The sequence below is a fragment of the Sceloporus occidentalis genome, unplaced genomic scaffold (genome assembly GCF_023333645.1).
Source record: "Sceloporus occidentalis isolate IW3139 unplaced genomic scaffold, rSceOcc1.0.p SCAF_92, whole genome shotgun sequence".
Classification (NCBI taxonomy): domain Eukaryota; kingdom Metazoa; phylum Chordata; class Lepidosauria; order Squamata; family Phrynosomatidae; genus Sceloporus; species Sceloporus occidentalis.
In genome coordinates, this window is record NW_028317072.1 from 3,288,154 (window position 1) to 3,313,919 (window position 25,766).

General features: G+C 42.0%; 1 protein-coding gene across 6 annotated transcripts in view; it reads left to right on the forward strand.

Moving 5' to 3' along the window:
- Positions 1-460: 460 nt before the first annotated feature.
- Positions 461-25,766, forward strand: part of LOC149284485 (actin-binding LIM protein 3) — a 204,387-nt gene continuing 179,081 nt past the window's right edge. For all 6 annotated transcript variants that reach the window (XM_089496688.1, XM_089496684.1, XM_089496685.1 and 3 more), the window contains exon 1: positions 461-786. In XM_089496688.1, coding sequence (XP_089352814.1) covers positions 771-786 — 16 coding nt within the window. In that variant the 5' untranslated portion in view covers positions 461-770. The remainder of the gene's footprint in view (positions 787-25,766) is intronic.

Consider the following 25,766-nt stretch of genomic DNA (forward strand, 5'->3'; position numbering starts at 1 on the left):
GTGAGAGAGATGATTGATACATAGATGTGAGAGATGGGAGGGATGATAGACAGACAGATAGATAGATAGATAGATGAGAGAGACAGACAGAGGGAGAGCCCCGATATCCCTCCTCCTCCTCCTCCCCGCTGCCTCCCTCCCCCCGAGGAGCGCCTCCCTCTTTCGGCCACCAGGGGGCAGGAGAGGGCGCCCCTTCTCCTACCGGCGGCCAGAGCAGGCGAGCCCAGCCCGACGGAGCCCTTCAGCCCCCCCACCTCCTGCTGCTCCTGCTGTCTCCGGGGAGGAGGGCGGCGTTGGCGCTGGCGCTGGCGCTGGCAGGGCTCCAGCCGGGCTGCCCCTGAAGGAGGCGGCGAGTGGGCAAGTGGGCGGGCCCCTCCGGTGGCAGCTCCAGAGGGCCAGGGCAGAAGGGGCATTCCCTCCTTCCACCGCCTTCCCTCCCTCCCGTCTTAAGACTCCCCCCCCCCGAGCTCCCCCTCCTGCTCCTTGCCCAGTGCCAGCCCCAGCAGCCCAGAGCATGGGAGCCAGGAGGCACCTGCGGAGGAGGCGTTAGAGGGAAGGCAGGGGCTTCTCCAGCAGGAGAGATCGGGCTTGGTGCCCCCTCCTTCCCCCTCCGAGAAGAGCGAGCAGAGGAAAGGCAAGCGAGAGGGCAGGCTGGGAGAGCATCTCCGAAAAGGACAGGTTGGGCTGCCTTTGTTGGAGGAGAAAGAGGAGGAGAAGCAGCAGCAGCAGCAGCAGCAGCAGCAGCAGCAGCAGCAGGGCGCCCGAACATCATGAGCAGCACCAGCGGTGAGTAGGGCTCTTCCTCCTCCTCGGCTGTTATCCAGGAGGGACCTGGCATGAAGGAAAAGGGGAAAAGGTGGTGGGGATCTTGAGGCTTTTCCGACATCGGGATGGGGAGACCGTGGCTGGGGATTGGGGGTCCCCCCCCCTTTTAAAATAACACCCAGACACACACATCTGCTGGGTCTCCCTAGACCTTTCCCTTCCCTCCCGGATGCATTCAAAGACATAGCCGTGTTGGTATGTGGAGAGAGATCCGGAGAGTCCAAGGTGCTCCGAGATCTCTCTGCCCAGGTCTGTAGAGAGAGAGAGAGATCTTGGAGCAGCACCTTTGAGACTCACTGGAAGAAAGAAATTGGCGGCAGGAGCTTTCCTAGGCTCCAGTCGACTTCCTCAGATGCATCTCTTCCTCTCTCATCTCTCATCTTTGTCTCCTATCATCCCTCTCTCAGATGCAGCTGAGGAAGTGGACAGAAGTCTAGGAAAGCTCCTGATGCCAATTTCTTTCTTCCAGTGAGTCTCAAAGGTGTTGCTCCAAGATCTCTCTGCGTACCGATTCTATGCGCTAACACAGCGATGTCTTTGAATCCTACCCCATGTGTGTATGTTGGACAGCCGCGTTCAGATTGGTGGGCATTGCCTCGGTGCTAAGGCTTGCAAGTTCTTCTGAGCAGTCCTATGCTGTCTGTCACACAGTGACACAGGCGGACACCCACCTTCACAGACTCCAGGGCTCCAGGGTTTAGCAGGCTCACTCTTCTTGTCAGTGGGGCCGCTGCCTCTTTGGGTGCTGGACTGATGCCATCCCTGGGTGTCCCAGAGCACACTTCAAGCAGACAGGCAGAAAGCATCATCCCAAGGAGGATGTATCTCTCTTTGTGTCTCTGTGGGTATACTAGCCAGTTTCCTTCCTTGAGCGTATGGGTATAAGAATCTGTACAAATCCTTATGCAGAGAATGATGTTAAAATCCCTGAAACTAATAAAGAGAGGGGATCATCAAGGTACTTCCTTTCTAAACCATTTCTGAACAGGCCAGAAACAGGCTTCATGACAATAATCTGGATAAAGATAAACCAGGTGCAGGAGAGTACCCATTTTGTGGCACTGGCAGTAAAGAACAGATCCGTTTCGGAAAGTATTGTCCTTGCTGTGTGTCCTCAGGTTGTCTCTGCCTTAAGGCAAGCCTATCCTAGGAATGTTTGTTCAGAAAGGGGTTTGCCTTTGCCTTTTTTTCTGAGGCTGAGAGAGTGTAACTTGCCCAAGGTCACCCAGTAGGTTTCCATGGCCAAACAGGTATTCAAACCCTGGTCTTCCAGTGTCCTAGTCCAACATTCAAGACATTACACCACACAGAAAATTTATTTCTCACCCCGTCCCATTCCCCTTTTGGCCATGCTGTTGCTACTGTGCCTCTGTTCCTCCCATTCCCCCAGCCTCACTCTCTTTCAGGGGTAAAGCTTTTCACCCCTTCTCTAAATATGAAACCAACCTGAGCCACCTTTGCAGCCTGTTATACTACCTTTGAAAGGACCCAGAGCTCATTGGCAGAGAACATCCTTTTTGTACGCATGTGTTACAACTTCAGAATTTGGACGTAACCATTTTCCTTGGGATCCCAGATGGCCAGTGTTCATTGAAGCAGAGATTAGGAAGCTCATGATCTGAAAGTATAGGGTACAGTACTTTAATATGTTCATACAATCTCTCCTCTTAGAGTTTCTCTTCCTTTGGATCTGACTTTTAGTGACAAATGTCCTCTGATATTCAGAATGGAGATTCCCAGCATAAGAGTTTTAGCCACAATGTTTGGAGATGTCTCTCTTAAGGTCCCTCCCTCTTTTTTCCTTTTCCTCTCTCTCTGCCAGCTCAGTGAGCGCTTTGTTGACAAGCAGGTGGTGCTGGTCGCAGCCCGGAGGCTAACTGCAAGGGAAGCATTCCTTGATGGCACATTGTGACCCAAGGAACAGGTGATTCTAGATTTTTCTCGTTGTATCATGGCCAAGTAAAGTTAACTTTCCAGGTGAACCACACCTGGGTTGGTTGGGAAGATATTTAGGCAAGCGGATGCCATGCTGAGAGTTCCAGACAATAGGTAGCACATCCTCCTTCATCCAGTAGACACAAGATACAAAAAGGCACAGAGACACTTCGTGATGTGCCTAGGTGCTACATTCAAGAACTGGGAGATGAGTAATGCCATAGAGGGAGCTGAATGTGTATTTTCTGCCTCCACATACATCTGCAGGGAAGACAAAAACAAAGGGGGAATAGGACTGGGGTAGTGGCATAGGGGGGTGGATTTCCTTTTGAGGGAAACAGACACAAAAGCATGACAACTGCTTGGAGGTTGTTTCTTTCTCCAGAGCTTAATAGCCAGTATGGATGCTGATAATTACGGTTTGCAGGACCAGCGTTTTATAAATGTATTACTGTGCCACTAAGTATTGCCCCATGCACAGGCACTGCATTTGCTCGCTATGTTTTCAACCAGCTTCACAGACACATTTGTCATCTGCAGCAGTTGTATGATGCTAAGGAGGCGGAGAAAGAGCTGCGTGGCCTTTTACCTCCAGCATGGTCTTTGAAGTATAGGAGTGCCTTTTATCATATGCTAGGGTTTATCCTTAATCTTGCCAGTGTCTGTCAGTCTGAGCCAATGTGGGAACTGGCGAACAGTGGCTGAGCCAATCGGTCACACCACGTTTCTGTGCCTTTGTCTTCCCCTCTCTGCCATGGCATGGAGAGTCTGAATGACATGCTCTCCTCCCTTTGCAAAGCACTTTGTGTTTCATCAGTATTTTACAATGAATAATTTCTTATTAGCATTCAGGAATGTCTGGAAGCCAATCACCCTTCCCTCATTTGGATTCAAACAAATCCAAAGTCCCAAAATTATGAACTCTTGGACTGGACAGGAAAAAAAATTGAAGTCATATGTTCTGTTATGTCTGCTTTCATAATGTGTAATGATGTACTATTATGCCTCTAGCACAGTGATGCTCATTATTATTATTATTAAGCTTTATTTATATAGTGCTGTAAATTTACACAGCACTGTACAAGTGGAGGGAATTACTCTTAGGGGCTCTATTGTCTACTTTGCTCACCTCTTTGTTTGGGGGGGGGGGATGTCTCCTACCACAGGGTCTTCTCCAGTTAATGTTGTCCACCCTCTGTGTTTAACTGCTTCTTCCACGGTGCAAGCTATGGACACTGTGCTTTACTTTTTCTCATTGTAATGAATGGCAACCATTCATTTATATGGGATAAATGAAAGAGGAAGCATTGGGAACATGACAGAGATGGAGGTGAACCATCTACCTGTCATGGAAACCTCAGGTGCCAACTCAATAGGCCCATTGTGGATTTTTTTTTTCCTTTGGGATTTTGGTCGCTCATATATAGGAGTTATCAGAAAGTAGGTCTCCAGATGTTTTGGACTTCTGCTCTGCTCCATTAATCCCTCTTCATTGGCCATGAAGACAGGGGCTATTGGCAGATGAAGTCCCAATTAACTGGAGCTCTACCTTTTGCCTGTCCCTGTCCTAGAGTTTGGTTCTATACTGTGGACCCTTGAGATTATTATTATAGATAAATATAAATCACCAGGTTTGGGACTAGGTCATCTCATTAAATATTGCCTTTCAACAAGTTGGGAGTTAGAGGTCATACTTATTGAACTCAATAAAAGTGTAGAACACTTAAGAGCTATACTGCCTTTTAGTGGCTGACTGCATACAAATATTTGGTTGCTCTAACTAAAAAGAAAGCCCATTGACTCGGGGCATACATCTGAGTAAAAATACAGTAGACCCTCTATATCCATGGATTTTGTATCCATGGATTCAAGCATCCATGGCTTGAAAATATTTTAAAAATATATAAATTCCAAAAAATGAACCTTGATTTTGCCTTTTTATATAAGGTACACAATTTTACTATGATGTTGTATTTAATGGGATTCGAACATCCATGGATTTTGGTATCCGCAAGGGGTCCTGGAACCAAATCTCAGTGGATACTTATGGCTCACTGTACTTAGGAATGGGTTGTGCTGCAAGTCATGTACAGTTCTTCTGTGTTGTAGAGTGGAATGCCAAGCTAATGCTCTTAGTGCCTTCCATTCCATTCTACTTTAATTCCTCAGGTTGCAAATTCTTGAGCATTTTATTTCTTTTGGTTAAGAAAAAGCTTAATTGGCGGGTAATCAGTGCCAGTTATCATAGGAAATCTCAGTGCCATCTTTGTTCTCTTTCTCCTCAGAAACAGACCTGTTCTGTTTCTAACATAGATAGATGATATAGGCATATAAGAGCTTTGGCAAACACAGATGAAACAAATGTTTTGGCTGAATTCATAGAGGGCAATAGGGAGGGATATCCTTGCTACTCAGCAACAGGGGTAAGAGATACTATGTTATGTTTTATGATGATTTAGAGTGGATGGTGGATGGTGTCCTTACTGTGATGGAGGCAGCCCTTGTTCTTGAAACCAAAAATTGTCTTAATTTATTTTATTCATTTATATCCCACCTCACCCCACCCATCCCCCAATAATGGAACTCAAGACATCTAACAATATATTTAAAAATAATATAAATTAAAATTCTGCAAAGTCATTAATAAAAGTATAAATATAAGAGGTTTTTTAAAGTGATTAAACAGTTGTTAAAGTAAAAACAATTAAACATTAAAATAGTAAAATTTATTAAAAGGCTTACACATACCTTAAAAACAGCACCACATTACTATGGAAAACCTCTCTCTCTCTCCATACACAAAGACAAACTTCCTGTCTCTCTTTCTCTCTCTCTGTTGATACTAGCACATGCTTCTGTGTCTCTGTGTCCTACAAACAAGTGCTCTCTTACCAGAAACCTGCCATTGAATCATGACTTTTTCTAAGTTTCCCTACCCAAAAATTCATTCAGTGCATACTAGACTTGGTGAAAGAAAATAGGTTGCCTTTTAATCAACTGACAGTAATGTCACTCCAGCATGGGGACTGAAACTATGCCTTGTATATGACAAGAGCCAGTAGTGATTTGAGTGTAGGACTAGGGCATTGGGAGACCAGGGTTTGAATCCCTGTTTGACCACAGAAGCCCACTGGGTGACCTGTCACACTGTCTGAAACTCAGAAGAAGGCAAAGGCAAACATCTTTTGAACAAATCTTACCAACAAAACCTCTTGATCGTCTTAGGGTCACCATAAATTAGAAACAACTTGAAGATACACAACAAGAACTTGTTTGTGGCAGAGGGGACATTTGAAGGTCACATGCAAACATCTCTATAGGATGAAATTAAGAAATTGGTATGGTTTGAGGCAGATTGATAGGATTTGGTCTTGGGAGACCAGTATTTAAATTTCTCTTTAGCCATGGATTGTTTTGTGGAAGTTACAATATTTCAGCTTCAGTTTGCTTTCTTTAAAATAATTTATTTATATCCAGTTTTAGTGAGATAAAGCTCACAAAGCACCCCAGTAAACTAAAACTGTTGTTGACCCAGGGGAACATAATTAATCTTTCATATACTCCCCAGCAACAAGACAAGAGATTCTGGGCAGGAAACACAGTTGATGTAAATCAGCACCACACCCCATTGACTTTCATGGAATTATGCCAGTCTTCAGCAGCTGAGTATCTGCCACATAAATTCCTTTAAGCCTCTTATTTCTAAGCCATGTGTTACAGTAATATCAGGATTCTGTCTGGCATGAGTAAGGGGAGGCAAACAGCTGTTTTGTCCTAAACACATCCAATTGTGTTGAGTTATCATCAGAGCTTCCTGCCCATGAAATAGCCACCATGTGAATGCTGATTGAACTGCATCTGTGTGATAGCTTTTCAACATGGTGGTCTATCATTGTGCAGTGGCCCTCTATGTGACCAGACTCCATCCTGCAGTAGTTCTCATTGAGTTGCTGCAAATCAACCTAAATGCAGTGGCATCTAGCAATTTTTTCATTTGTTTCAAGCAAACCAAGGTCAGGTTGGTGAACTATGATCAGGATCTCTCACACTGTTCATGTCTCTGATCTCAGTAAGGCAGATACTTGACACATCCCTGCTGAGAGGACTTCTGAAAATGCAAGTGTGACATTTTATGATACATCTTGAATTAAGGGATACGTATTATGTGGACACCAGTTGCTACTTACATGTACGTCTATGAACAGATCATGGGAAATATATTTGAGCGATGCTACAAAAGAGCAGGGAATGCAGCCTCCTCTCCACTACACTTGGGGGTCATGTCACACAGAGATACAGGAGCTTGTTGGGAGAACTACATAATGAGAAGAAAGGCTCTTTGTTCTTTCACTGATACTGGATTTAATTTGGCATTTCAGAAGGCAGAACCAGGAGCTGTAGCACTGGTCTGTTTACATGGAGAAAGCTATTAATATATCTCTTGTTATAGTTAGCACCTCTAATGAGTTACAAATAGATTCATAAGGTTATAAATAGGTACATCAATGCCTGTGAGCATATCTATTGAAGCTGGGTCCCTTGGTACAAGTAGCTACCAGAAAAGACACAGCAATCCTGCTCGCCAGCCAATACAAAATCTCCATTATGGGTGCATTTACGCTTCAGAAGCAATGCCATTTGACACTGCTTTAACTGCCATGGCTCAGTGTTATCGAAATCTGGGATTTGTTGTTTTGGGAGAGCCTTCTGTGTCAGAGAGCTCTGATGCAAATTCCAGAATTCCATAACCATGACTGTTAAACCAGTGTCAAACTGCATTAATTTTGCAATGTGGAAGCAGCTACAAGGACATATGTGTATGGCAGATTGTAAGGGGAGTTCTTGCCGATTGCACCTTTCCTGCAGTGCTTACATGGATAGCGCTTATGAATGAAATGTGCCCATTGTCCTGTGCCTCAGAATCCATATTCTCTTTTACTTTGATCTTATCCTTCTCATTTATTCGTAACCTCTAATTTATAACTTCTATGTTCTTTGGTTTGGGAAGTTTTTTGCATGATGGGGAAGAGCCTAACTGGCTGCTTCATAATCCCAAGGAAACACCCTGTATTACCTTTATTATCAAGTGAATGCATACGTGAGCACGCAGCCATATTTGAACATATAGTGGTCCCTCCACATTTGCTGAGGTTAGGGGTGAAGGACACCTGTGAATGCAGAAAAAGTGCAAATTAAAAAAACAACACTATTCTTTTTACCAGAGAGAACACCTCTCTAGAAATTTCCATGTCCTCCAGTGAAGTTCTCTGGTCAACATCTGCCAGAAGTTGATCATAGAATCATGCTGGAGGACCTTCAATGCCCAGAGAAGTGTTTTCTCTAGGAACTTCTCAGTTTTCCAGCACATGTTTAGCAGAGTTGCGCTGGAGGACCTAGAGATTCCTAGAGAGGACATATTAATCAAACCTGCAAATAATCAAATCTACAAAAGTCAAAGTCACAAATGTAGAGGGCTAACTGTATTTTTGTAAAAGGCAAAAGATTTATATGATCTGAAGAGAAACCAGAATATAACTAACTGTATTTGTTTTGGCTGGAAAGTGGAGTGTGTGTGTGTGTGTGTGTGTGAGAGAGAGAGAGAGAGAGAGAGATGGGAGAATCTGAAACCACAACCTGGTAAAGGACATGTGTAGTGGGTGACTGAAATGTTCCAATAAAATGAACTAGTAGGTGATTCAGGACAGAGAAACAAAGGTGCTTATTCACACTACACCTTACCAATTTATTGAGTTTACAGCTTCTGTACATGGCAATAAGGGATTAGGCAGATGTATAGATGGTGGCTCTGTGCAGCCAACTTCCAGGTTTCTGAGGCATTAATGGCTCATCATATTAGATGATGGCTTGCTGGCAATAGCAGAAGAGGTCACTTATGTTCAACCTTGGCTTATGAGAAGCAGGATGCCAGAGTGGAGAGGCTTCTGGTGTGTGCTTCTCTTCTGATGTTTCATGCCACAGGGGACATATGGTAAAGAAGTGAATGAAGAGATGCTGGTTACAGCTAAGGACAGAACCTGATCCTTAGATGCAAGAACTACTAAATTCATTATTGTTGTGTGCCTTCAAGTCATTTCAGACTTATGGCAATCCTAATGGAGACCTATCATGGCATGGGTTTGTTCAGAGGGAGTTTACTATTGCCTTCCTCTAAGGCTTAGAGAAGGGTATGTCGTACCCAAACTTACATATTGGGCTTCCTTGGTAAATCAGGGATTTGAACCTTGGTCTCTTAAGTCCTTAGTCCAAAATTCAACCAATGCACTATGTTGCCTCTCAGATTCATTATAGCTTCCAATAAATAAGAGCAGAATTTGCATCTTTTACTGGAACCAATCTTTACATCAGAAGCCTATGACAATGATGATTCTAATGTTCTTGCTGCTGCTGCTGTTGTGTGCCTTCAAGTCACTTGTGACTTATGGCAACCCAAAGGCAAACCTATCACATGGTTTTATAGGGCTGAGACTTGCCCAAGTGGTTTTCATGGCCAAGTGGGGAATGTAACTCTGATTTCTAGAGTTGTAGTTCAACACTCAAAACACTACACCACACTGGCTCATGATTATAAGGTTTTTTCCCCCTTCATGACATTCATTAAAAGCAATGATTCTAGTATCACTATTTAAAATAATATTGTGAAGAAAACACTTTGAAAAGTTACTAGCTACAAGTTTTTTAAAAAAGCCTTGTGGCCCCAAATCTGTGTAATTCTTGAACTGTACTGAGCCAACCCCAACCCTGCATGGTTCTATGACAGATTTCTCAAGATCCCTCAAGACTAGCACCAAAAAGTGCAACCAATGGGTACAGAGCTATTGACCTGACATGAACCACACCTGTATAAGTGGCCCATGAGTCACTTCTTGAAAGTCCTACAAACCTCGCACAATTCTGTGGTTTGCACAGCAGTCTCTCCATGCCAGGGCCGTAGCTAGGGGAGGGCAAGAGGGGCACTGCCCCAGGGCCCACAGCTAAAGGTAGGCTTGCCTAAAAAAACATGCAGCAGCAGGGCCGTCGGCGCGCCATCGCAGCCACCAGGAGGAAGCTGGAGGGAGCTGCTGCTGGCTGCTGCTCGTGGCTGGCCTGGCCTGGCCTGGGGGAGAAATAGAGCTGAGGCGCTGGTGCTGCCACCCTTCTGGCCTTGCTGCAGCCCGAGGAGGATGTGCTCTTGAAGGAGGAAGAAAGGAAGGGGAAAGGAAGAGGAGGAGAGCCCCTTGGGGAGAGACTCCAGCAACTCCTTCCGTTGTTGTTGTAGTGTGCTTTCAAGTCGTTTTGGACCAAGGCAACCCTATCCTGGGGTCTTCTTCTTTTCCTCCTCCTTTCTCTTTCGCCTTCCTCCTCCTGATGCTCTCCTTCTCCTTTCTCCTCCTTTCCTCCTTTCTCCTTCTTTTCCCCTTCTCTTCTTCCTCCTCCTCCTCCCTCTCCTCCCAGGTGTGTGTGTGTGTGTGTGTGTGTGTGTGTGTGTGTGCTGGAGCGTGGAGGGCTTTCTGGGGCTTGCCTTGGGTGGATGCCATCAGGCCCTGGCTAGAGGAGGCTCAGAGCCCTCCCTTCTGTTGGGGCCCAGCTCTTCTCTCCCCCCCCCCCCACTTTACCCCAAGGTGGGTCCCTCCAACAAGACCCCTGGGGAGGCTCTTCCCAAGGGTCAGGCACCTCCTGTGTTGTCGTTTCACCATCAGGTGGTGTTAGTGGCAAGCTTTGCCATTGCCTTCCTCTGAGGCTGAGACAGTGTGATTTGGGGGTGTGCAAGAGTGTGCATGTGTGTGTGTGTGCGTGTGCCTTCAAGGGGTTTTCTTAGGAGGTTTGTTCAGAGAGGGTTTGCCTTTGCCTTCTTCTGAGGCTGAGAGTGTGTGACTGTCTCAAAGGTTTTCTAGAATATTTGTTCAGAGGGGGTTTGCCTTCACCTTCCCTTAAGGCTGTGACAGTGTCACTAGCCCAGTGGGGTTTTTTAATGCCCAAGCAAGGGATTGAACCCTGGGCCTCCTCCACCACTGCCTCCTGCTGCACTTCCTGAGATGCATTTAACCTCAGAGGTGATCCAAAATCTCCATGTCTTTGAATTCAGTTCTATTATTATTTGAAAGAAAGAAGTTGGCAGCATGAGCTTTCCAAAAGCCTGCTTCCTCAGATGCATTTAGTCTCGTGGTGATCCAAAATCTCCATGTCTTTGAATTCAGTTTTATTATTATCTGAAAAAAAGAAGTTGACAGCATGAGCTTTCCCAAAGCCTCTTTCCTCAGATGCATTTAGTCTCGTGGTGATCCAAAATCTCCATGTCTTTGAATTCAGTTTTATTATTATTTGAAAGAAAGAAGTTGGCAGTATGAGCTTTCCTAAAGCCTACTTCCTCAGATGCATTTAGTCTCACAGGTGATCCAAAATCTCTGTCTTTGAATTGTATTATTATTATTATTATTATTATCTGAAAGAAAGAAGTTGGCAGCATGAGCTTTCCAAAAGCCTACTTCCTCAGATGCATTTAGTCTCAGAGGTGCAACAAGATCTCTATAACATAAGGATTTATATTAATGTTTTTTTAAAAAAAATGTTAATGTTTTTAGCTTTTAGTTGGTTATGTCCTCCGTTTTTATCAAATGCCCCACTTTTGGGGGTAAATTTTGTCCAACATTTGACCTACATTTCAGTCTAAATTTTGTCCTACAAATGTTGGGTTGAGCATTGTGATTTTATGATTTTTGTTTGATGTAACTGTTATGGATTATTTTATGGAACCCGCCTAGATCCATAAGAGAGAGGCGGGATAATAATAATAATAATAATTTGTGATAAGGGAATAATTTCCTACATTTTCCCCAGTTTGGTGGTAGAGAATTATGGCAACCCAACCCAAAGGAGCTGCACAAGCCACATCATCGACACGCACCCCATGTAAACAGTGGTGTGCCAAGATGGCGCCCATGGTGCGCAGTAGGACTTGGGACATTAAAAAACATAGGGGCCTCAAATGTACTTTCTGCCCCAGGACCCCTAAAGGCCTAGCTACGGGCCTACTCCATGCACAGGCTGGTCTCTTAGGAGTGACACATTTGTAACAAAATATCATTGTGTGATTGACTCTCAGCTGAGTAAACAAAATCCCAAGAATTTACGCTTCTGAAAAGCTGTTCAAAGGAGATTAAACTGAGGTAACCCTAATGTGTTTCTGTTTGGTCCATTCTGACCTGAAAGGCAATAAAGATGACTGACCTTCAGAAAATCTCCCCAGCCTTCTGCCATGTTGCTCCATCACATTTATTATTACCTCAATTAGGTCAGCTGAGAAAGGGATGAAGTCTCCTTGCAAAACTGCTTTCTGTTTTATACACACACACCCTGCCACCACTTGATAAGGCTCTCATTCCACAGAAGCAGGAAAGAATGACCAATGAAAGTTAATGAAGTTTAATACTTGTCACGAGGATGCCATTGAAAACAACCTTACTGTATCAAATTATCTCTGACCTAGTTGTGGTATTTAGAACTACTCCTTCTTAGGAATGTTGGGTAACCTTTATGAGAATAAATCTGGACTGATGAGAATGTTTGCGATTCAAGATTTATCCTGTACAAAATTTGCACGTGGTTATTTTGTGCTGAAAACACAGCATTTTATGTGTAGAAAATAGTATTATAACATTTTTTATGAAGAAATTGCTGTTTCCACATCTGAAATTTGTTCAGAAAAAGTCCTGAAATAAAAACAGACATAGAAAACTACAGAGCTTTTGAAAACTTTCTTGCATTGGAAGTAAACTGTAGCAAATAATGGTTGTTTCACTCAAGAAAAAACTATGAAGAATTACACCACTATTCCTTCCCATGCAGGTTGCCAGTGTGAAAATGTTCATGGCTTTGCTTGACATTTCATCCTGATAGCCACGGGAAGACATATACTGTGTGGTGGTGGATGTCTACATGACTGGGAGACAAGAACTGACTTGCAACGGGGAAGTTCTTTTCACTGGAAGCAAAAGCATCCCTAGAAAAGGCAACAGTTTCTACAAAGCTTCCTCTGTGCACATTGGACAGTCCATACAGATTCTACAGTCACCCTTGTATATTCATATACAAGGCTTTCACGGAGGACATAATGCTTTTGGCATTCACAATGGCAGTTTACTCTGAGGGAATCATTTAAGATTAGCACAAGGGCAATAAGATGAGTTGTTTAGAAAGCTTGATGCAGCTCCATTCTTCAGTACCTGAGTGTCCAATGTTTGGTTGGCATAAGAATGAAGATATATGTTATGGGAATATGTGTTCTCTTAGTTGACTGGTAATCACTATGGCATGGCAGGAGAGGTTGCATGTTAAGTACCTTATAGGAACAAGATCAACAAATGACTATTTCTGTCATCTAAATCAGGATCCCAGCTACGTCCACTCAGTAATCTCTAGGAACATGTGGTTACAAAGTGTTTACCAGCAAACTCCATTAAGTACTCCATAATTAAACAAGAAAATCGCGTGGTATTATTGTTATGTCCCTGTCCTTGGATTGGTAAAAGGCCTAACCACTGTTCCTTGTGATCATCCATTGTCTTAGAATTGGCTGGAGATTTGTTTCTGCCAAAGGTATAGCAAGTACATTTCTATACTGCTTACCAGTGCACTTAAGCACTCTCTAAGTGGTTTACAATGTGTAGACTAATTGCTCCCAACAAGCTGGGTTACTCATTTTAGTGACCTCAGAAGGATGCCAGCTTGGGTTGACCCTGAGGCTCTAGCTGGTACTGAACTCACAACCTTGTGGTTTATGAGTGAGTGGCTGGAGTACAGACATTTAACCACTGCACCACCATTGCTCTTCACTTACTTTCACTTATGTTAGTGTTGAAACATTTTCTTGGTAAGAATGGCATTTCTTTCACATATTATACGAACTTGATGACATAAATGTGCAAATCACTATATCTGAGGCCTTGTTGGCCAGTGCCATTACACCAGCATAAATGTTGGTGGCAGTGTAGGAGGCATCACAGTGGCAGGGGTAAAATGAACAGACACAGTGATGAGGACAGCAGAGGGCAACAGGGAAAGGCATTTTCTTCCACCAGAGAAAGCTGCCCTGTTGGCTCTTGAGCAGCTCTGGAGATGACAGGGCAACCATCTTTCCTGACATACATGGCTTTCACTGCTCACTCCTGATACTGTCACAGTGCTTGCAGTCATTTTTTCTCTGTCATTGTGTTGCCTCCTATGCCTCCGCCGCCACCACGACCTACAGTGTTATAATTGCACTAGCTCACAGGATTACAGATATACTGTCTTGTCTGTCTTTCATCTAGCCTGTACAATGTGTGAACCAACAGGGCCCTACGCCCGTTGACTGAGAACATTTGTAGGATCAGTCAGGCAACAGAAAACCCAGAGACATTTATTGAGGTCTCTGTGATGGCTGTTGGCCCAGATGGTACAGGTTAGCCTTATAACAATCTACCCATTTTAGAAGGAAATTTCTCCCTCCCAGCCTAGAAACTTACATCTTTCTATCCCAGGTTGGGACATACTTGTCATTAAAGGTTTTTCCTTCCTGGGCTTCCTTGTGCAAGATAAGCAGCATCTCTCTGTGACAGAAAGGGCATGAAATTGTCTAAATCTCCTGTGAGAGATTGATGAATATCAAAGTATAAAGTCAACTGCAAAAATTGAATTATTTTATCTGAGCACTTGGTGTCCTCTGATACGAACTTAGAGCAACTTTCCTAAATGATAGCAGCACACTTAACTGAATCCTTATGACTGTAGCAAGGTAGAGTAATACATTTTTGTGAGTAGTTGTCTGTGGGGTTGGAGGACACCAATGCCTTTTTAAAATCCATTGGGAGCACACAGGCAAACTCACTAGGTGGGTACTGTAGCTTAATGCCCTATTAATGCAGTGACTTAATGAAAGCACTTGGAACATCTAATTAGTTGCTTCAAACCAAGATCGTTGCCTTCTTTCATATTGCATCTTGGGAGGTAAAGTGATGTTGGCAGGACGGCTGGTGAGAAGAGAAATTAATGAGACACAGACCAGTCTACAAAAATGGAAAAGGGTATGTTTGATAAGCAAAGGTGGATCAGTGTCACAAGTCAGCGTGCAGGCTCCAATTGGCATTACAGAAACAGATTCTGTGTGCGAAAAAGGGCTTCCCCTTCCATTCCTCCCCCCTGAACCCTACCTTCTCTGTTTCCAGATCTTCTCTAAAGGGTACCCTAATCCAGTGAAGCAGATTTGGAGTGATTCAAGGGGGAGCTTTGGGGAGGGGAGCAGAGCATTCTATGTTCTGCTAGCATACCCATATCTCTGAATGCAGTTCTGTGATTATGACAAATAAGAGAATTTAAAGAACACATTCTTGGTGCATCTTTGTTTCATCTTCTCACTGGTGTCCATCTCTCTTCACTTAAGGTGAAGAGTGATGAATCTCAAATCCTTGCTAATTTATCCCATTGATTTCAGAAGAATTTAAGATCAACAAATTTAGTCTGAGGCCAACCCCTTATTTATTTTTGTGCTTAAAAGGCATTTATGATGAAAATCTATAATATTAATTGAACTGATGTAAAAACCTATGATACAAAATCTAGGTTTTCTGCTATGGCTCTTCTAATTACCAATTTTTATTGTGATATTATCCTAGACCTAGAGGCTGAATGCCTGGCTAATCTCAGTGAGGTTAGGTCTATTTCACATAGGTAGAAGGTAAGAATTTTCCTGAGCTTTAAGACTCAGAAACGTTGATTGTCCCTTTTATATTATTATTATTATTATTATTATTATTATTATTATTATTATGTTCATTTATATCCCACCTTCCTCCCAGTACAAGGACTCAAGATGGCTAACAAATCTAAAACAGTCCAAGTTAAAACAGTATAAAACATTAAAATATAAAGTTTAAAAAACAATTAAGCAATTCAAACAATTAAAAACATCACATTATTAACATTTAAAACTCTTTAAAACAAAAACAAAACAAAGCAACATCCATGTCATGTTAAGGCCTGGTGGCATATAAACGTCTTTACCTGCCATCAGAAGATTATTTTATTTTATTTTTAAAAATTCAAGACACACAGTTATAATGGAAAATGATTTCTGGGTAGGTGTGAGTTCAGAACTTGAGCGAAAGGAGTATTTTTGCCCTTGATGCACCATTCAACAGTGTGATCCCCAGATCCAGTATGAAGTAAAGGGTCCACACATCCTACTTCACAGAGGTCAACCCTTTGTTTCAAGGGATGTCCAGGTCAGGTCAAGAACCTTCAAAAGGGAGATCAGGGGCTTTGATGTTACCTGGGCAGCACACTGAATGAGCAGGCCTCCTGCTCACAATTTCCCCGAGTGTGATAAGGTTTTATTTTGTACTTCTATTTAAATTCTACAAGAGAGCCAGTATGGTGTCATGGTTTGAGTGTTTGGCTAGGACTCCAGGGTTTAAATCTCCATTCAGTCGTGGGAAATCACTGGGTGATCTTGAGTAAATCACACTCTGAGGTTTATCACACAAGGCTCAAAAAGTGGATAAAAGCAGGATAGTAGCATCTGTGGCAGAACCTTATCAGATCTTATCAGACAATGTCATGACTTACCTGTATCCAGTCTGTAGGTCACCAATGACAGTACCACATCTTTTTCTTTGATGGGCAAAGCATGTTAATAGTTGCCAATTGCACTGCTGTTGCATTAGACCCTCCTGTATGATAGGTTTCCAGGTGCAATTTGGGGATTTTAAAACTTCCTTTTCTTTTCCCTGCCCCACTAAACTGCAATCCCATAGTGGCTAAATTGTGTTAAAAATAGAAATACAAATGAAAAAGAAAATGAAAGGCATGCTTGATAGAGCAATAGAAGAGGGAGGTGTAGATAAGGAGCAGTCTGGGAAACAGAGTGCGGGACAGTCCATGGCAGCAACAGCCCCAGTCCCGCAATTGAAAACACATGCGATAAGCACTACTAACAAACTGGTATGTGTCTGGTTCCTTTCATTAATATCACAGTGAGAATGGGACTCACATGATAGTCACTTCTCTCAGGCTCAGAGGAAGGCAATGGATAACCTCCTCAAAATACATCTTGCTGAGAGGGTCACCAGAAATTCAAATCATGTAACAACAACAAATTGTTTCTAAATTTGCCTCCATACATAGGTACATTTTAAGCAGATCTGTTTTGTACTTTTTCCTCCTTTGTTCTGCTGATGTGCAAGTGACCACCCTAATTTAAATGGGAAAGTATTTATTAGCTCATCTGGCATAGAATCATACTGTTTGTATGAATCACCAAAGCATATATAAGCCAAATGCAAGGACACGTTACAATGGATGCTGGTCTGTGAAGCAGAGAGCATGCTTCAGAAATAAGACCTGGTTGACCAGAGAAGGATGCTAATTCTCAGTATATTTCTGCCTATACCAGTGGTTCCCAACCTTCCCAATGCTGTGACCCTTTAATACAGTTCCCTATGTTGTGGTGACCCCCAACCATGAAAATATTTTCATTGCTACTTCATAACTGTAATTAAATAGGTGTTTTCCAATGGTCTTAAGTGACCCCCGTGAAAGGGTTGTTTGACCCCCAAAGGGGTCCCAACCCACAGGTTGGGACCCACTGGCCTATACATTTTTGTAAAATAGAGTTGACCCATCTCTTTTTCACCTTCTAAATATTTTTCAAAATCTTTCCAGCCTTTGGTTGGACTCTCCTGAAATCAGGTATTGGATAGCTGTGTATTGTGGTTGGTGTGGTTTTTTAGAAACATATACTTATCGACAATGAACCATCTATAGAATGTGATATTTAAAATCTGTGCTTTGGAATTTGATATATTTATTCAAATATTTAGCATCTAGTGCATGGTGTGAGTTTCCTTACACTACTTAATGTTGAACTATCTATTTTTTCCTAGCCTGTATATGTTGTCAGCAAGAATATAGAGTGTCTTTACAGTGTAATTCACTGTTTTTAAAATCATTTTTATTGAGCATCTTGAGCATGCTTTGCACTGGTGCTTTTCTTCTCTCCCTTAGAGGCACTTGTTGGAACATGTCAAGTGGCACTGCTGGAATTTCCTGACATCTCAGCTGTTGTCAATACCATCAGGGATGGATGACACAGGGTGGCTAGTTTAGGGGACATTAATTTCAAGGCTGAAACACACTACCAGTGATTAATACAGAGAGCTTGGAATTTTTTGTTTTTGAACTACAACTTTTACAATTCTATGTTGCCTATGGGAGTCTGGGAGAGGTAGTCCAACAAATGGACATTTCCAAGTTCTGTATAAACTTGTATGGCAGAAGAGTTAATAATGGTGAATGAACCATGGAACTTATGACTGGGCTGTCATAAGTAGGGAAGACTACTAAGTCTGCAGATGACCATTTAATACCTAGTGTTGAATGATGGTATGTGTGGAACTAATAAATAAGGTGTTCACCAAGAACATGTGGAGACTTTTACACTGCTTCAATGTCTGATTAAACAGGGAGGGAGAAAAGGGACACCCCTCCCCCCAAAATTCCTCAAAATTCCCAGGGCATTTAAAAGATAGGCAAAGATATCCTGGGATGTGTGTGTCATCATCCCAGTTGGTAAGGATAATTTTACCATGCAACAGGTGGCTGAAGAGTGACCATATGGATGATAAAATGTGTGGTCAAAGGGTCAGTGGTAGTTATAGGAAGCTGCTTTATACTGAGTCAGATCACTGGTACATCTAGCCCAGTATTGTAAATTCTGATTAGCAACAGTTCTCCAAACATTCAAACATAATTCTTAACCCTACCTGGACATCTTTGGTGTTTCCATGTGGCATCCCATCCTAGTACTAACCTAGCCTAGCTCTGTTTAACTTCCAAATTTTGACATGATCAGGTGTTTTCATGGTTTCACAGTGGTTAATTGTCTAATAATGAGTTCACTAAGCTTTATATAAGATGTTAAATTGCAATTTTGCAACTTCTTGTTGTTATGGTTGTTGTAGCATACCTTCAATTTGTTTTGGATTTGTGGTGACCCTAAGGTTAGGCTTGCCATATCCTGCCTGGGGGCGGGATTTTCCCGGTTTGGGGCGGGTCCGCACGGTCCCGCCCCGGTTTGCCCCCCCCCCCGGGATTCCCCCCCCCAGCGAGGCCCTGGAGGCGGCTCCGCAATCGCGGAGTCCTCCAAGGCTTCGCTGGGGCTTGGGAGATGCTGTCTCCCAGGCCCCAGCAAGGCCCTGGAAGCGGCTCCGCGATCGCGGAGTCCTCCAAGGCTTCGCTGGGGCTTGGGAGACACTGCCTCCCAGGCCCCAGGGAGACCTTGGACAAGGTTTTAAAATGTAGGACTTTTTTTTTTTAATTTCCTGGCCAGGAAATTAAAAAAAAAGGTCCTAAATTTTAAAACCTTGTCCTACATTTTTCCCAGTTTGGAGGTCCTCGGGGATGGCAACCCTAGCTAAGGTTAACCTATCATGGGATTCTCTTGGCAAGATTTGTTCAGATGGGGTTTGCCTTTCTCTTCCTCTGAAGTTGAGAGAGTGTCTAACATCATCCAGTGGTTGGCTAGGCCATTTTATTTACTGGACTTATTATTTTTCTGTCCCTTCATGCATGTTTTCTGGAAATAAATGTCTGTCTAAATTACCACTTTTTAACTAGACTGGCCCTTTTGCATTACCAATAATTAGACAAAAAGGAGCGAGATATCTGCTTAAAATTTGCATATTATAATGTATAAGTACAGATGCAATGTTAGAAATAATTATTATAATTCAAATAGAAATACACTAATCTCATCATAGTGGTGATGAAGACTGTGGCCAGCTGGCCTGTGTGCCTGCTCAGCCTGATGTCCAGGTGCTTATTGCTGATGGACAACATTTAGGCTTCTGCTCTTCCTTGTTATGATTCTTGATTAAACATTAAGAGTGCAACTCTTGAGCTAGACCACTCTGCAAATAGAGGACTCCCTCAATAGAGGGCTCAGTAGAGGACACTGAGGAGCATGACTTGGTGGTTGGATGACTGCTAGTGAATAAAGTATTATTACCACACTGAAAGATAACTGTTGTTGTTAAATAACCTCTCCAAACTCTGTTTCATGCCAACGAGCACCCTAGATGCCTAAAGAGGGAGTTTCCTTTTCACATTTCATCACTTTGCTATCCAGCAGTCTTGTCAGCTTCTATACTAGATCAAGATTAAGGCAGTGCGAGGTGAGCACTGAGGTGCTTCTTAGGTGCTATAAATATCCAAGGTGTTTGGAAAGCTGTTGCTATGTCAGTCTCAGTGATAAGGAGAGATAGTGCAGGTGAGGTGATACTTTCAATTGTCCCATACTGTGTTGACATCAGTGTGCAGGTACAAAACTCTGGCATTCCACAGTGTCCTCTTTTGACCAGAATTTCAAAGTACAGTATTTTCACAGTGGCAGTGGATCTTCTTTTAGGCAAGACACATGGGCAAGATGTTCTGTTTCATATGCCAGAATGACTTGGCTTTAGGTACTATGCACTGCACATTTGAGTGGGAGGGAGGCACCATTTGCTCCTCCACCTCAGTCTTGATGTCTTGAGTTAGCCAAAACAATAACCACTTGGTAAGTCCAAAAAGAGAAAAAAACCATGCTGATTTATTGAGATAAAACAAACTCAAAATCTACAGGTGGGTGGATTTTATTGATACTTTTATTAAGATGCACAATATGGACAGGTGTTTGAGCCTCCAGAATTCCATCAGACTAGTTGGTTAAAATAAATAAAGAGAGGGGAAAATGCAATCCATAATATTCTTTGGTTAGATTTTTTAGCTTTTGAGGTCTGCATTTAAAGTCAGTCCTAAGAAGGAGATTGCATGCCTGATGAATCAGAATTCAAAAGCTGGTGAGTTTGTGAATTTATAGTGGTACTTTCTTCATATATTAGAGCTCATCTTCCATGAGCTATGCTTAGACAGCCTTGTCTGATGAAAACTATATCTGTGAAGATGGTAATATTTTAAAGACCTAAATGGCTTGTACCTTTAAATTCTTTTAAAATTAAATTCATTTGTGCTGCCTGTTTCTTGCTATTTGATGTCTGCTCTCTAACAGAGACCCTTCCATTTTAACCACACCTGTCTTGCCGTAATCATTCATTTGGAAAGAAACAAGAGCCAGAACAAATCTTGACTATCCTCATGTTAGCACACAGCAGGGTGCCTATCAGGATATGTAGAGTGTATCATCTCTTCAGCAGCAGCCGGCTTCCTGCTGCTACGTTAGTGTGCATACATGTAAATGGCCAAGGGGGCCAGATGGAGTGTTAATAGGGACCTCGCATGGGAAGATATTTCAATGTTCCAGAAACCTTAATCTTTGCAAAGACCATCAAAAGCAACCATCAAAAGAAGACCTAATTTCTTAATTGTTAAGGCCAGGTCCTAAACTTTGCTTTCATTTCATTTGGGTATTCCTATTAAGTTATGGCTAGGATGGAAAATCATTACTCTGAGTCAAGTGCCTTTTGGGACACTGAAAATTGCCTTTATAATAAAACTGCTTTGTATGTTTTCTCAGAAGTCAGCTGTGCTAAATGTAATGGGGGTTGCTTGTAAATAGGTGCATGTAGTATTTGTACTAATGGCCCATCCAGAATCAAACCTAATCCTACGTAGTATGTTGATTTGTTCGAGTGGCTACATCAGATACAATTTCAAAATGTAATGGCTGCTGAAATTAGTTGCATCCAAATACAATCAGTGCTTCTCTTTCTCTTTCTGGCCTGTGGCCTTTGTCTCTTGGGCTGAAGTTCTAACAAGAGGCTGGGCTGAAGTTGCTAACATGAGGATAGTTGAGATTTGTTCTAGCCTTTGTCTCCTGGGCTGAAGTTCTTTATTTGTTTATCAGCAACATTAGCATTTTCAGACCTATTGAGAGTCATCTAATTTCTGTTGTTGCTGTTATAATTTCACACCAAGGAGGGAAAATACTATCCATGTGCATGTGCATGTGAGTCCTTTACTTTATCAGCACTGTCACACACACAGAGGCACACACAAATACACACAGGGTAAAAATATAGGGTGGGACTGTTTAATAATGGGCAGCTCTGAATAGCTTCAGATAAGCACCTATCTGCAGATATCCTGGATTCTTGTAAGGAAGGGGTAAATGTTCTTCTGCTCCCCCCCCCCCTTCAAAGTGATTAAAAACTAGTGAGAAAGCTTATATGGCTGAGCTCGTCCCCAAAAACAATTACTCTCACTGCTGCGCAAAACCCTGAGATGCTGCCTATCGGTTTGGTGAGCCATGGTATATAGAATGACTTCTGTTTTTGTCAATCTATAGATAAATTCTCTCCTATCCTGGGAGATATTACTGGTCAAAAGTGTCTGTTCTATGGCACTTTAAAAATAGCCAAGCCATAGCATCAGGAGGAGGAAGGGGCTCATTCCCAAATAAGGACAGAGGAAAAAACTGGAGCTAGTGGAGTAATGGAAACATTTTGTGTTCCAACAAAGCACATGACAGATTACCCAAATGGGATGCTGTCTTAGTTTGCTGCCCTTTGGTAAGGAGCCTGTGAAGACCCTGGGTCTGATAGGCACCGAGTGGCTGCGGTTGGTCAGGAAGCTTATCACATCACCAGCAAAACTGATATGTACTCGACTAAACCAGCTGTCATTTAAACAAAAACAAAACCCAAATACATTTGGAATACACTTCATCACTTTGATGTTCTTGTATGCTGATCAGAACAAACCCTATATCACCGTAAAACTCATCCTACAGTTTCACTTAAAATCTAGATGTTGACCTAAAGTTGTGAAGGCAAGGGAAAGAAAAAACTGGAAAAACTTGGGAGAAAAGCTATTGCCCCCCCTACACTTTTTTCTGAAGGCTTTTTTACTCTGGGATCTTTTAAAAAATGGATTTATTATTATTATTATTATTATTATTATTATTATTATTATTATTATTACCCCGCCTCTCCTAAAAGATAGAGGTGACATTACAGCAATAAAAACCATACAATACAATAAAAATCCATTTCACCTCCCCCATTAAAAGAAATCAATACAATAATAACAATAATTATAATAAAATACAATTAAAATCAATTAGAACAATCTAAAGTAGGGGCAGACATCTTGGGGGAGTTGCTAAAGTTATTATGGGATTATTATTATTATTATTATTATTATTAGTAATTTTTTAGGATGATAAATAAAATGTTTAACATAGGATGTTCACATATTTACTGCCCGCAATTCATTTCTAAAATGATGTAACAGGATGACTTTTATATAAAACTGTATACAGTGTGCCCTTGGTAAACATGGAGTTTGGTTGCAGGACACACACCTCCAGACACTGTGGATACCAAAATCTGTGGATGCTGAAGTCCCAATAAATAAAATGGCATAGTAATATGACAGCCCTTATATAAAATAGCAAAATATTGCTTTGGGGAGTGTGTGTGTGTGTGTGTGTGTGTATGTATGTGTATTCAAGCCATGGAAACTTGATTCCATGGATATGAAGAGCTGACTGTACAGTATCAGCTCACTAGTCTTGGTGTCCTTTTCTGAGTTCTTTTTATGGCAATACGTACATTATTCTCCTTGGCACTATGGAGGACTAATGAAGACCAAATAATTTTCTCTCTTTTGTTAATGCAGGCAATTTCTTCTGTTTTTTTAAAGAGGGGTTTGGCCTGCTCCTTAAACTGGCAAAAACAAAGGAAGTTCATTATAGTTCAGGTCGGTTGAAGACCTTGTAGCTCCATTTGCAACAAAAATAAAATAAAATAAAATAGAAGGTTTGACTTGTTATTATATTCTGAATAAACTGTACCTTTAATATACCAAACATGAAACTTTTCTACCAAATTAGGCAATGTTTATGCAATGCAGTTTGTTTTCCTAAAGTAACAAAGTAACTTTTAAACTGTAAAGGTAATATTGCATTTTTCAGGTTTTTTTCCTGAAAATTTCAATATTTTCCACAAAAGAAATCACAACACTTTCCTCCATGTTTTCAAAACTATGAGAAATTTTACATTTCTGTGTTGACTTGTTGGGAATGTGTGGTGTTTCAGACACTTGCATGATACTTAAGAAAAGCAAAAGTGGGTATATCCATGAGGGTCTGAAGCTTGCTTGTTTCCACTAGTCCCCCACTCAACACTTACTCCATTGGTTTACCTATTTGCCAGTATTGTATGTCCTGACATCTTTATATGAACTTGGTGAACAAAGAATCTTGTAGCCATCCAGATGACATGGTAGATTTCACTTTCATTTGCCCTTCATGACTAGTTGAATAAACCTCAGGTTCTTACAATTGTATGCATTTTTAACATGGTCTGAGTAATTGTGTCTCACTAATTGCTGCATGATGTCCTATGTGCTTTTAGTTACATCTTATCTGAAATTACTAATGTAAAACATCTGGTAAAACACCTTGCTAGCTCTATACAGGAGCACCAGGGTAACGTTTAACATTTTGTTCATCATTTGGAAGAAGAGCTTAAAACAAAATGGATTTTCATGCATCCTGCAGTCTAATTTTTTCTTCTTTTAAGGAATCTTCTTACCCTTTTGTGCTTGTAACATTCTGGGACAGACAGGAAAAAAATATTCTGCCACTACTCAATTTTCTTTTAAAATGTCTTTTGTATAATATGCCATTTAAGGAAACAATTTTAATATAATTCTAGATACTGTTAATTGCTTCAGACCAAGTTTAGCCAGCTTTTGATAATTTCCCAAGGGTTTTGAAAATTAAAGATGAATGTTTCTGCTGATAGGTCTTGGAGCGCATCCTGGAAAAGGTGCCAGTGAACTGGATAGACTTTTTCATCCCATTCATGAATGGCAACTGGATATCTTGGGGAGTGGGGGGGGGGCAGGATCACTGTGCGCTTTCTAGGTTAAACCATTTCCCCCTTGTGGATAAAACAAAAAGCCCTGTTCTGTGCAGTCAATGGTTCTATCTGTCTAAGCCTGATTAAATTCAGCAACAACAGCAAAAAAGTTTTGAATAGATTCAAAATATACTTGATTTAGGTCACAGAATTGAAAGATGTCAGTGCTGAAGTTGCTGAGCTCTGGTGAGCTATAGAGGGTGCTAGCCATGCATTCCACCATGCAGGTTGTGACTCAAACGATTTCAGACTACTGGGTGCCTCCCCCTGAGTCTGATATATGAGGTGAAGAGGTCAGGAAAACTGTGCAGTGAATTTCTGCACCATATTACACCTTGTGTGCTAAGTAGCAGTGACATGTGTGTGTGTGTGTTATGAATTGTGAGTTGTAAGCTTATGTCAATTGCTGCCAAAAAAAAATTCTGTTGACCTGCATTGCAGCAGGTGCAGTTGCCAGAAGGAATGACTGTTAACACGCTCCACCACCACCACCATCCTGTGAGAGGGTCACACTTCTGCTCTGGCTTCTGTGGTGCATCAGGTATACGAACCGTGACAATAAATCTCTTCAATGGGAGGAAAAATATTCCAATTTGTTCAGACACTCAGGCCTCTTGAGGAATTGCTAGGTATTCTATAGCTTTGAGGAGTCTTAAAGGGCCATTGTTATGTAGCCCAATATATGTTTTGTTCATGTTAATCATTTTTCTCTTATGCATATACCAAATTTCAATAATCGTTGGGTTTCTTGTCCAAGGGCAGATCAACATCTCATGGTCCAGCTGCCTGTTCATTATATAACCAAGGCTTAGAAATGTTACTAGTGTCCATTCTGGCTGATGGATTTGTAGTCAAGAGTTCAAAAACAAAACTTTTCCAAGCTCTGATTATAATGCTTATTGTTAAAGTTAGTATATACACTGACATTTTAAGAACTGTGGGGCACTGTCATGCCTTTCTGATCCTACTGCTCTAGTTCTACTGATCTTGCAATGCTAGCCTAGGAGGCTGTGGAGGAAAGCAAGGAGGTTCCTGATCCAAGAAGGGCCCACTCTGAAGGAAAAGCTGCTTTACACCACGAGAGGAAAATAACTGAGAAATGTTTGCCCA